At 34.9% G+C, this 13,297-nt stretch overlaps 1 protein-coding gene across 1 annotated transcript in view; it reads right to left on the bottom strand.

The window, feature by feature from the left end:
• Positions 1-13,067, bottom strand: part of LOC137408871 (uncharacterized) — a 64,087-nt gene extending 51,020 nt beyond the window's left edge. Inside the window, exons 1-7 of the mRNA XM_068095459.1 lie at positions 13,004-13,067; positions 11,962-12,108; positions 11,408-11,489; positions 10,050-10,282; positions 3,635-3,830; positions 1,809-2,005; positions 1,372-1,482 (exon numbers count right to left, since the gene is read on the bottom strand). Coding sequence (XP_067951560.1) covers positions 1,372-1,482; positions 1,809-2,005; positions 3,635-3,830; positions 10,050-10,282; positions 11,408-11,489; positions 11,962-12,108; positions 13,004-13,027 — 990 coding nt within the window. The 5' untranslated portion in view covers positions 13,028-13,067. The remainder of the gene's footprint in view (positions 1-1,371; positions 1,483-1,808; positions 2,006-3,634; positions 3,831-10,049; positions 10,283-11,407; positions 11,490-11,961; positions 12,109-13,003) is intronic.
• Positions 13,068-13,297: the final 230 nt, after the last annotated feature.

The raw sequence follows: 13,297 nt of genomic DNA, 5'->3' as shown, positions 1-13,297 counted from the left end.
TGTACATATAATTTCCCCCGTACTGTATAATGAAACCGAAAAAGAAATCATATAAAAATGATTAATAAGGGTTGCTAAGACGTTCGCTTAGTTACGGCCAAGCTATAAACGTTAGAAGGTATTAGTGATAAACGTTTAATAAAGATAGACACAGCATGGAAAATACATATTGTAACAGTGATTACATGCGGATACATAAAGATAAAATGTCACAAATAGGCTCGTGGCTTGGCGTCCGCTACAACAGACATCCGCTTTACGATGGCATCACGCAAGCAAAGAAAAGCGTGGAAACCTTCTGACAAACTTAAAGTACTCGAGGAACTCGAAGCAGGACAAAAGCAATCAGCATTATCAAAAAGAGAAAATCTTCCAAACAGTACAGTGTCAACATGGATTAAACAAAAAAAAAGAATAAGATCGTTATGTGACCAAAATTCATCAAGGCTAAGAGATCGTTCAACGTCGCACAATGATTTGGATGGTGTATTATTGACTTGGTTTAGACAAGTGCGTAGTGAAGGTGTACCTATCGATGGGCCTATTTTGTTAGAAAAGGCAAACAAGTTTTTAAGGACTATAATAACTGTTTAAAATCTATTTCTACAATAAGTCACACTGTTGATCTTTGTCAAAAAAATACCTTGTCACAGACTACACTCGATAAGTTTTTTAAATGAAACAACTGATCAGATGTAAAGCATGCTTTTTTGCATTGGTCATAAATGTTTAGCCTACTTATGTCCAGTTTAAAAAATTATCAGAAAGAATAGATATTTTTCTATTGGGCTGAGATTTGTTTGCAGTTTTAGGTTATGTGACTGACAAGACGTTTTAAGATTAAAATTGGCAAAATTGATCTCGAGTGAAACACTCAGAAGAAAAAATGTCTTCTGAGCGTTTTAACCGCAATTAGGTTTTGCCAATTTTAATCTGAAAAAGTTCTGGCACTCACATCACCTAAAACAACAAACAAATCTCAAGTGTATAAAAATATCTATACTTTCTGGTAAATACTTTAAAACTCTACATCAGATGCCCTTTAACTTACAACAAACAACCTATACTTTAGTTTTATATATACATGTAGTTTGTATATGTATCTACTGATAAATACATTCACTTGTGACTGTGCTCTGATAACTTGAACGCTCTAATAACTCAAACACTTTCGCTCGGTCCCATGAAGTTTGAGTTATCTATGTTTCACTGTATATGCCATTACATAGACAATAATTACAATAGTGTTTCAATCAAATACTTATTTACTATATACCTTTACATAGACAATAATTACTATAGTGTTTTAATCAAATACCTATTACTATATATTTCAACACCATAAATCATAATTAACTTCTTATCTTTTACCTCTTCCCAGAAAAAACTAATTTTGTGTTGCTTATTCCCGACTGTTGCATCCATGCTTTTGTTGTCACGGGACATACTAGACCTCTTGTTGCCGGTTGAACCGCATGGAGACTGAAACAAAAACAAAGACCAGATGGAGTAGAGATCAGCAATGCAAACGTATGCAAACGACACTATACAACTACACCATGTTTGTTTCGCTAGACAACAGGACAACCAAGCGAAACCTTTCACAAACAAATAAAAAGAGAGTAAGGAACTCTCCCATTGTATAAACCATGGAAAAGTTAAAAGAACTTAGCGGTCTCTGATCAGTTTTAGGCTATAAAATAAACTACTATATACAATTATTTGTTTACTAATAATACAACTTAATAATAATATTAATTATGAAGTAGATGTTTGTACAGAATAAATGATAATTTAATCCAACATACGCTGTTTGGTCTGAAGTATTCAGGGTTTAAGTCTCTTTTGCTAACCGACATGGCGGGCAAGGATCGACCACTGTATGTAATTTCTTGAATGGCAGTATTAAGTGCATAGGGTTTAACTTTTGATAGCTCGGCCTCTTTCAGGCTCATTAGAAAATCCCTTGTGTACGTCTTCACTTTCCCATCATCCGACTTTTGTTCTACGATGAAGGGCTTTATTATTAGCGAAAAATTATATAGAATCTGTTTTAGTCAAAAGATCTTCATGTGACCTCAAACCGCCAAAAAAACTTTCTACACAGCGCTTTTCCAGATAGGATATTAACCAACTTCCAGATAGTTTGATAAAGATATTATTATCTATTCATTAAAATATCATCAGCACTGATGCTTCACCAACTCTCCACTAAACCACTAAGAAAACTTACTAAAACACAGTTAATGAAGTCTAGTGTAAATCTATACCAGATTGGCCACAACACAGCAGATAGTAACAGTTTAAATGCGCCACATGTAAATATTATGGTTTCAAATATTTTGAATACTGTAAAAAAACATAATATAATATATAATTAAACAAATATCAAAGAAATTTTAAGCAAAATGACATTTTAGGTGATCAGTTACAGAATTTATTATATGGATGTATGTAAACAGCATTTAGTTTCTGTTAACACCTTCCACCTTTCAACAAAAGATTTACTTAACAGCCCACCATGATTAAACTTGGACTGCGTACAAAAGCTATTAGTAAACTGATGCATTTATCAAGTGAGAATAGTTAACAAGCCATAGAAAAGCTTCAATTTAAAACCAAATCTCAAAAAGTGAGGGCAAAGGCTAACAGTTTGATCAGTTACTTTTTAGCAATCAATAACTGTAGCAGGGCTGCAAATGCATGAATTCAGGTTTGTTGGTTTGACAGATTTAGCTTTCCCAAAAGTGGCAGGGATAATATCAATCATTTGACATATATACCATAGAAACTCTACTTACAAAAGACTTTAACTATAAAATCTTTTTAAGTTACAAAATGTATTTTGATAAAAATCTTGCTTGGACTTAACAAAAGATATTTCTAAATACTAAAGGCTGAAAGACCTTTCGTACTTTGGCCTGTTTGTTAGTTTGAATCTTGGTCAGTTCTCTTCCCTTTGGTACAACTCGGAATGCACCTCACTCATTTTCTGTTCAAGTGAAAATCAGTAAAGCAAAAGCGCTTTGTGTTTGTTCATTGTACAATTTGGAGTTATCATATCTCGCATACAAGGTGAGACAACCATCGTTTCTATCAATTCAAGTTCGGTGTTTCCTGTAAGACAGTTTTTCAGGAAGAGTATACATGTAGTTCATATTGGAAAAAGTTTGTTTCCTGATGAGTACGCAGTCTTCGTTCCTTAGTTGATTCTGTTGAAAGATTATAACAGGTTCCTATTGTATAGTTTCTAGATACTCAAATGGTAACTTACATGTAGGATTACTACTCAGGCGAATATCTTATATTTTGCAGCAATCCGCCAATCAACTAAGGAACCGTTGTAACAAGAAACTAACTTCTTCCAATATGAACTATACTCTTCCGTTTTTTCAGCTAATGACGATGTAAAATCTTTCTATTTACGTTTTTTAAAAACATGCATTCTGTGCAAAACTAGGGCAAGATTAGGGTATATTTATCAGTTTCGGGTAAAATCAGTTTCTACTAATGAAATTTTCTACCAACGAAACAGCTTCCGACATGAATTACTTTCATAGGTATGTCAAGGTTTGATGGTAGATATGAACTACACGATAGAATGGTAATGTAATTTACGCACGGAAGACCCTACCGTGCAGCGTAGTTAGTGGAGAACTGTGAGAAGGTTTGCTCTTGGATGCTTTTGCAGGAGAGGATACTACAGGATTTGGTTTCTTCTCCTTATTTTCTGTGACCGGTGGAGTTGTGGGTACAGGTACGGAGGGAACAACAGGAGCTGGGGGTGGCATGAGTTCCCTATCAGACAGTGTAGCCTTCAAAACTGGTTCCTGCAAATTAAAAGCTGCAACTGTAAGGCTATGAGAACTAAAACATAAAAGAATAACAGGAATCAGCAATGCTCCATCCCATAGATACGTTGAGAACTTAACAAATACCATTGTGATCAATAGGAAGACTGACTTTTCAGTAACTTTAAAACTTATGCAAACATTTTTTATTTCTCATTCATATTTGTCAGCCAATAGAAAGCTTTTCTTTTAGAAGTCACAAAATAACCTCTACACTGAGTCAAAATTATTATAGAAATGCTCATATTATTGAGTTTCATTTAGCTCGAGCATTGCATTGTTTTGAACAAATTTCATATTTTTCACAATAAATTGAAACTATTTCAAATTCTTAACAGAACCTTACTAAACTACAGCAAGGCTGGTTTAGTTTACGACTCTAATTTGTGTGGAACTTATTCTTCTGTCAGAACATAACATGTTAAAAATTAATCATCATCGGCGACCAGATTGCCACTATTTAATAGCTGGATGTACGACACCTTGACATATATAGACACATAAAGTGCACCTTGAGAATACGATTACCCTGGTGTACGATTTTTTAACCTTACGAAATGGAACATGATGATTTCTTCACCTCAATATACTAATCTTATTTCACCATACGAGTTCAACAAAATTTTTTTCCGAGTTCTAATTTGGCAGTCGTTGTTCTTATTACATACATCAATGTAACAAAGGCACCAAAATGCTGTTCCAGAAAAAATTTTCACACCGCCTGAAAGAGACACAACGACCGATTTATCTCAGTTCAGTGATTCTCATGTGTAAAGCGGTAATATTTTCCCTTTAAAACCAGTAGCAAAGTTGGAGTTACGAGCCCTGCAAACAGAAGGTCAATGGTCATACAACTTCCCTTAACCTGCTAACAAAAACCCACTTAAGAATAAACAGCATCGTTCTGCTTTCTTGCTGATTTAAATTGAAAAAGGTTTTTTAACAGGTCCGCTAAAAGTTATAATGAAAGCGAAGACAGAAACCGATGAGTGATAAAATTTTAGTAATAGCAAGTTGGTATTCAGTAAAATGGTTAAAAATACATGTACAGTGGAACCTCGGATCTCGAACGCTTCGGTTCTTGACCAACTCATTTTTCAACCGAAAAAATTGAGATTTGTCGTGTCGGATCTCGACCATAAATTCGGTTCTCGACCAAACCGGAGCATGCGCATTGGAATTAAACGTTCGGAGCAGCTCTGGAAACAACATGTTTATACGTTTAACGACGTTGTTATGAGCCACTTTCGAAGGTTCTCAGACAAAGGGAAAAGTTTCACATCATAGAGTCTTCACAAAAAGGAGCCATCTGGGAAAATGTCGCCTCTATCGAAGAGATTTTCTAGGGACACAACTCCTCCAGTCGAGTTACCCTAAATTGTTTTGGAGGAGGATTTCTCTTCAAAGACGTAGAGCAAATGTGCCATTGCTGTTTCTATTTTCTTTTCCACACGATTTTTAATGCAGCTGATCCGTTGCATTTTTTTTGCTGTTTCTTTATCAATTTCTGCAATTTTTGGTATTGTATCATAATCTTTAATGTTTTTGATGTTTTGAAAGCAAAGCATACGAAGTGTTTACTTTTTTTTTTCTTTTTCATCATCATAGATAGAAAACTTTTTATTAAAATTAAACATGATCTATATCTACCCATTTTTATTTATAGTATGCAGTAACAATACAGTTTATGGTTTAAAATATTAAAAAATACTTTACCAAAGTTATTGAATTGACTTGAATGGATTAAAATTTACATACATTAATTCTAAGGGGAAAGCTTGTTTCGGATCTCAAACAACTCGGTTTTCGAACAACCTTCTGGAACAGATTGTGTTCAAGAACCGAGGTTCCACTGTATACTAAAACTTAGCTCCCAGTATGTTTGTTTAGTAAGATAAACTTATTTGAGAGGAATTCATGCTATATGAACACCTGTCTTGAAGGTAAGAACTCCCTACAGTACGTACTGCACATGGTAGACTATAATGATATATTTTATTCCATATAATAACAACTAAATACACTAATTACAATAAAGTTACTGTAGGTAAATATAGTTACTAAGGTAAACATACTATTTTATCACTAATATTTAATGTGTACAGCACTTTAATAAAATTTTGACGATTTTTACCAGGGAATGTTTGTATTGTATAATTTCTATGGTTTCTACACCCCTAGATATGATTTTTTGACCATACGATGCCAACCCTAGAACGGATCGAAATCGTATCCAGAGAGTGCACTGTATAGCCAATATGACATTAACCACTGTTATAAACAATGTGACATCAATAGGAGCGTCGATACTCTTGATGTTTTTTTTTAAATATCTCAGCTCATCATCTTCAACTATCATTCTAAATGTATATTACGCTTTAGTGTCTGTATGCAAATTTAAAGCATTTACAATCGTTCTAGCAATAAAATGAGATTCACTTTGTACATTCAATGGGTGCACTTTATGATTACTCAAGTGAATGTCTCCGAGTTGATCTCTATAATATGTATAACCTGTCTCTGTGGTCAGTAACGCGTTATCATGGTCCGTCTTTAATTAGCATAGGGAAACCTTTTATATAAATCAATTTTGCATATTGTATATATTTAATACATAAACAATTACTCCAAAGATTTGGGGGGAAAACGTAGTTAATTTACGTGTAAGTAACGAAAATATTAATCACAACATTCTGAACTGACGATCTCCGCACAACCCTCTAAACTGACCAACTCCGCACAACCCTCTAAACTGACCAACTCAGCACTACTCTCTAAACTGACCAACTCAGCACAGCACTCTAAACTGACCAACTCAGCAGACCACTCCAAAATGACCAACTCAGCACACCACTCCAAAATGACCAACTCAGCACAACACTCTAAACTGACCAACTCAGCACAACCCTCTAAACTGACCAACTCAGCACAACTCTCTAAACTGACCAACTCAGTACAACCCTCTAAACTGACCAACTCAGCACAACTCTCTAAACTGACCAACTCAGTACACCATGCTAGCATATCATCCAAGTTACCACCATAAAATCACAATGAAAACAACGCCTGTCCATTTTATAGTCATCACAAAAACTCGTTTGCTACTAATTTAAACCTCGGTTTAAGAGACTTGCAACAAATCTAAATTTCGCGAAGCGAGATTCACAACACATTTAAATCTCGCAAAATGAGAATTGCATGTGCCTAGTGAGCTAAAGTCATTTAAGTTTAATTCAAAGTTTATGTTATACACCAGTCTCGAAAGTAATAACTCCCGACGATACATAATGCATGTAGCATATTGTAATGTTACATTTTCTTGCAGATGATAGCCACTAAATGCACTAAAGTTACTGTAGGTAAATATAGTTACTAAGGCTAACATATTGTTTTGTTACTAATTTTTAATATGCAAAACAAGCAAAACAAATCCTAGCAAAACAAACTTTATTTAGCCATTACTTGCTAATTATTTCACATTTACATTTAAGCACTTTACAGCTGTTTTATTTTTTTCTTGATTTATTTCAACAGAACATTTTTTTCATGGTATAAAACTTAAAAGTTACAGTTGATTGAAAAAGTTTGAAAACCTATGCAATTGTTTTAATTTTCCTTATAATTCATGTGAACTGCACAAAACACTTTTCTCAGGATATGAAGTTTAAAAGTTAGAATGGTAACTGTTGTTATATATTGAATAAAAATATATTTTCTGCGCAAAGACTTTATTACCCGGGCAACGCTAGACATTCAACTAGTTGATTATGAATTATACTTAATACAAGTATTTGGCTTGAGTAGTATGCTATAGAGGGGCTTGAATTATTCCGATTAATGACCTTTAAACTCACATATCCCATATTTTATTTTTCAATCAACTTTTAATTTTTTAATATTTTTATTACTAATAATTTTTATTTTCTCATCACCTCAAACTTAGGATAAAAATTGGAGTCATTGTATACAAAGGTCGTTTACAAGGGTCATTTACAAAGGTCACTGAATGCAAAGGTAAAAAAACTTGTCTGTTCTATAATCTACCAAGTAATCTAGAAATGCCAATTAGGAAAATCCCCTCTTGGCCCATAATCCATCATGCGCTCTCTTGTGCCAATAGAGAAATCCCTGTTTGGCCCATACCCCCCTTACTACTCATGTTGCTTGACATTGAGTGGACAATATGCTGCCCTTTTACAATTCTTGACGTTTTTATTGTGCAGATACATTTGGCATGCAACTTTAGCCAATTTTTAAGGCGCCATGGTGAAATATTTTGTGACCTGGAGTAATTGAGGGAGCGCTTCCCTCGTAGACCTGTGAACTACCTGTGTGTATTAGTTGATGTTTTGTTGTAGGAAGGATTAAAAGTTCTATTACGCTTATTTTTATTGGCTGCTGTTTCCTTACCGTAGCTGCAATTCTCAATCGGCTGTTGTTTAGTGTATTGAAATGATATGGTGCAAGAAATAACTTGCAAGAAATAACTCTCATTTTTTTGACTACTTTTCTACTGATCGATGTTGGTAGGTTTTTTTATAATAAAAATTGGCTGGTTTGTATATATAGTGGAACCTCTACATGCAAAAATAATCCATTCCAGAAGCCGTATTGTAAGTAGAAAATTTCATAAGTAGAGATGCATTTTACCAATGCCATAAAACCTCTATTTGAACGCCACCTCTATTTTAATACGACTTTCATGTGACCACCGCTATAGGGGGTTGAAAAATAAAGCGTCCCCTTTAATTCAAATGCCACCTATATTTGACAACTAATTTGACATTCTTAGATCTTTACGAACCACTAATAGAAAATTATTAATAGAAAATTGTCCAAAAAATTGAAAGCTCCAAAAACTTGCAATGCAGGCTATAAGATCATTGTAGGTTAATCGAAAGCAATAGATATCTTAGCAAGTGATAGAGATATTGCTCAGCTTTTCAATACATTTTTATTTAGAGATCTACGACAAGTTGAAGGTAAGTTGTAGCAGATTTAGTGCACCCAGAAGGGTTACTGTCACTCGGCTCGAAGGAGTGCAAAATTTAGGCGGCATTCGCTTCGCCCATAAAAGGTTAAATTTAGCTCCTAAAATCCTGACAAACTCATTGAAAAATATAATGCCACCTTCTATTTGAACGCCACTTTAAATAAAATGCTACTGCAGAGGAAGGGTTGAAAAATAGAGCGCCATGGCGTTCAGATCGAGGTTTTACGGTAAATGCCCTAACCTGTTCCAAGCTCGACAAAACTTGAACATGATATTTGGTATTTGATGTTTGATAATGGTTAAAACCTATAACATATACATGTTGAAATTATATTATTATATTATTATTTTATGACAAAATGAATAGAAAAAATACACATGGAAAAAAGAACAGAGAAATAACGAATGAAAACAACAAATGGTATGTTTGTTTACTTTTGGTCGTCTAGACGAGGCTAAGCGAAAACCGCGACGATGACAGTCAGAGGAGGGTCTTGTATTGCTCTCTTATTTTGCTCTGAATAATTTTTAAGAGCGTAAGCGAAAAATTGATTCACATTGCCCTGAACTAAAGAAAAATGTCATTATACAAAAAATGGAAAAAATAGAAACTTAAATTGTGAGAAAGTAAATACGTGCTATTCGAAATTATACAACAAACGAAAAATGCATTTATTCACTTGTCATTTACTGAATTTCGCTAGTAAACAAAACTGAGTCAGGCGCGTTGCACGTCATACCAACAAGAAGCAAACGGGTCAAAATGCAAAACAAACCAAACAGATCAGTCTCTCGAGCAGGTGTGGTTTTCTGAACAGCTAACTGACCATCACGGTATTGTGCCAGGTCACTTCTGCTGTATTTCGATATTAACTGGTTTTGATACCCAGCGCAGATAATAAATTACTAAGCTGTCACCAAATATGCGCAATACAGTTGCGTAAAATACAAGAAAACTGTTGATTCAATTGACATAAAATTGGTTGATTTTACATAAAAGACTAACAACATGGTATGGGCAGATTGTATAACCTTGGTTCAACAGAATCTTTAGCATAATCGAGTACTAGTTGTATTAACACTCCTTATTCTCCAATGGGTATAATGCTGTTTGCAATAAGTCTGACTCTGATGGCTTATCTAGTTTATGAACACCAACCCCAAATATGCAAACAAGAATCTTACCACAACTAAAGCACTCATACCTGAGTTGGCATCCTGGTTAAGTTTTGTGCCAACGATTGAGAATATGGATTGCTCTGCGGTGTTGGTTGCATCTGTGACTGTTGCATGGTTCCATTGAATGAACTACTCATCGTCATGTTAGGAGGCACTGCGGCAGAGATGCTTGGATTTGAAGCAGGCCTAGTTGATGGTTGTGCTTGTGCCGGGAAAGAGTGAGTAGCCATCGCAGATGGGGACCAGTATTGACCAGCAACTGCATTGTAAAACTAGTATTCAAGTGTAAAAATCAACCATTCTAAGAATAAGAGACCACGATCAGCATTACAAAAACCTTTCCCCAACAGGTTATTGAGATCACAGTGCTGCTCATGACTCCTATATCGCAGCCATTTACGGTATCAAAAGCTATGATATACTAACAATGTGTTCAACACCCTTGAAGCTGGTTCATCATACCTCGGAGTTGATGCCACAATATCTTAGTGATTGTCGATAATAACAATGTTTACACTATCACAAACCCATCCGAGTTTGCATCAGTCAATACTCCATGACGTAGTGTTCTCATTTGCCCTTTTAATTTTTCCCGAAAAAACATCTTTGTTTTCTCATGCTTGAATCAAATGCTAGTCCTGCAGGAACTATTATAAACGGAAATAAATCAAGCTATCCGCGACAGCAAATTATATTGCCGAATTGGTGCATTCGTGTTTCGAATGTATCGTGTATCGAATTCGTCGATACTATCTATTTACGGCGCACATAGTCGACAATAAACACTAAAAGGACAAAGTCGACATATATGATATAGTGTGAACCAGCCTGTAATTAGAAATTGCAATAAACAAAATATGCGATAATTGCATGAATGTTAACAATTTATTATTATTGTAATACCAGAATTGAGCTGGCTAAGTCCTGTAACAAAACTTTTTCTAAAAACGATAAATCAATCTTCACAATCGTTACAAGTTTATCAAATATGTGTGACCCAAAGGTTGTGACCCACAATTCTTTTGCAATGAGTACAACTTTGATTGCCGACTGATGTCTATAAGTAGATAATCGGGCCATCTTCATATTTCTAGTGCAGCTAAAAATGAGGGAACTTGCACAATTTGCTTTTGCATTATTTGACCCTTTTGCTGCCAGACAGTTGGTCTGACACTTTCTGCTTCACTCTTACCAAAAATTCAGAGTCTGATTTTATTGAATATCAAACAAACTAATGCCTCAATGCACTTTATGTTGTCGCTTCCTAACAACGTACTCTTCAAACTGAAAGTGAGATCACTGACTTGCTATCCTAAGACTACAGTTAACATCTCTAAAATATATCTGATGATACATTGAAGATAAGGACGCAAGTGTTGCTTACCTGGATTTGTATGCGGATTCATAACATGATAGTGCTGAGGGAATCCCGGCACTGAAGCCGTAATCTGGCCACCTGGATACGTCTACAAACACAACCTATACATGTACTTACCTAAGCTTTTTGTACCCGCACCAACATGCGCCGTGCACATGAAACCATAAACACAGTATAGTAATTGTTAAAAATAGGTCATACACATCTACTTGGAGAACTGTAGTTCCTATAAATTAGATCAGAGATGTATGCACACACATTCCCAGTATAGCAATTGCTAGAAAATAGGGCACACATTTATTAGCAGTATAATATGTTTGAAAGTAGATCACACGCTCACATACTAGCCATAAAGTGATTGATATAAAATAAAAAGGTAACTAAGTATACTTTAGTATGAGTTGTTGAACAGACATAAAATCAACATGAAATGTCCTGTGTAATCTTTAGAAACTAAAGGCTGTTGATAGTCCAGCATCTACATAAAAGTTATATACATGTATTTACTGCACCCTCACAACTAGTTAATGGCCGCTAGCATGGCAGTTAAGCAAACTTACTATTGGAGTGCCAGGTATATACATCTGCGCATTGTTGTAAGGCATAGGAGGCAGCTGAGTTGGATTGCTCATGTGCATGTGGCCATATTTGGGTGGCCGTGAATTGCAAAATTGACTGTTTGAATTTGGAGCAGCTTTTCCTCTGGCCTGCATACATATGAGAAAAATATATTTCAAGTAAACATAGCATGGCACTAACGAGTCAAAATAGAACTAGCCTCATATACGGGTAATATTTTTGAAATACAGATATAACATAATACGCTAGTAATTCACTTCACAACACTCAGCAGCAAGGCCACTATAAACAAGCATTAACGCATTCCTCCATCAACAAGGTCTAGTGAACATTAGACATCGTAACATTGTATCATCTTCAGCATGTAATTAAACAAAGGTTGAATGAGAAAATGAGGCTGGACACCACATTAAGTCTGAAAGCTGTGTAGATTTCCTGAAGTTGCATTACAGAGAAATTTATGAGCTTCATGTTAGAATAACTTTGCCATATCTGAGTTCAAGCTGAACTTCTAATTTTGAACTACCTCCTTCGGTCTGTCTTAGAAATTGTTGCTCGTGAATGCTTAGAATTATGCATCCATTAAGTTGCTTATGTATGAAAATTTGAGCATATAGAGCAAAGAAATTAAAAATATTTGTTTTTTCAGATTTCAAAACAAATTCTGTTTGTACTATTTTGTAATACTGAAGCAAATTTGATGAAAAAAGGAACTAAAAAACAAATAGTAATGAATTTTGCTAAGTTCCTTGACAATATGTACTTGAACAATCAAATATAACACCAATATATCTTCAACAGTATTAAAATTATTAGTTGTACCCATGAGATTATTACATTTGCTCAATGGTCTACAAAAGCCGTATAGGAATAAACAGAATCAATGACAGAAATGATGAAGCCATCTACAAAGCTAGCATACAATGTTCTCAGAAAATACCAGAAGCTGTCTGATTGTAAAAATACTTAACTGAATCTTTACAACTAAATGTGGCTAATTTTAAACAAAATAAATGAAATTACCGGAGGCCTTGTAGCACCGGACATATCTTCGTCTGTGACCAAAACTTCCTTTTCTGTAATGGAAAGTGTCAGATTATCTCTGGCTATTCCATTGCAATCAACGGGTAAAAAAGAATGGTTAATTGAGTTTCCCACCAGAAGGCACCCCAGCAAATAGGTTTGGTATGTTAGAAGATATCAGTTCTAGAAGAAAAGCATGAAGACCTATTTTAACAATGAAACCAGAAACCACTATGGCCTATGATGGCAACTATGCCTGCAGAAAGGAAATTTAATTACCTATTCATCTTAGAC

This window comes from Watersipora subatra, chromosome 11, assembly GCF_963576615.1.
Source record: "Watersipora subatra chromosome 11, tzWatSuba1.1, whole genome shotgun sequence".
Taxonomy (NCBI): Eukaryota; Metazoa; Bryozoa; class Gymnolaemata; order Cheilostomatida; family Watersiporidae; genus Watersipora; species Watersipora subatra.
The sequence above is the reverse complement of the archived record's forward strand: the minus strand, read 5'-3'. Positions and strand labels throughout refer to the sequence as shown.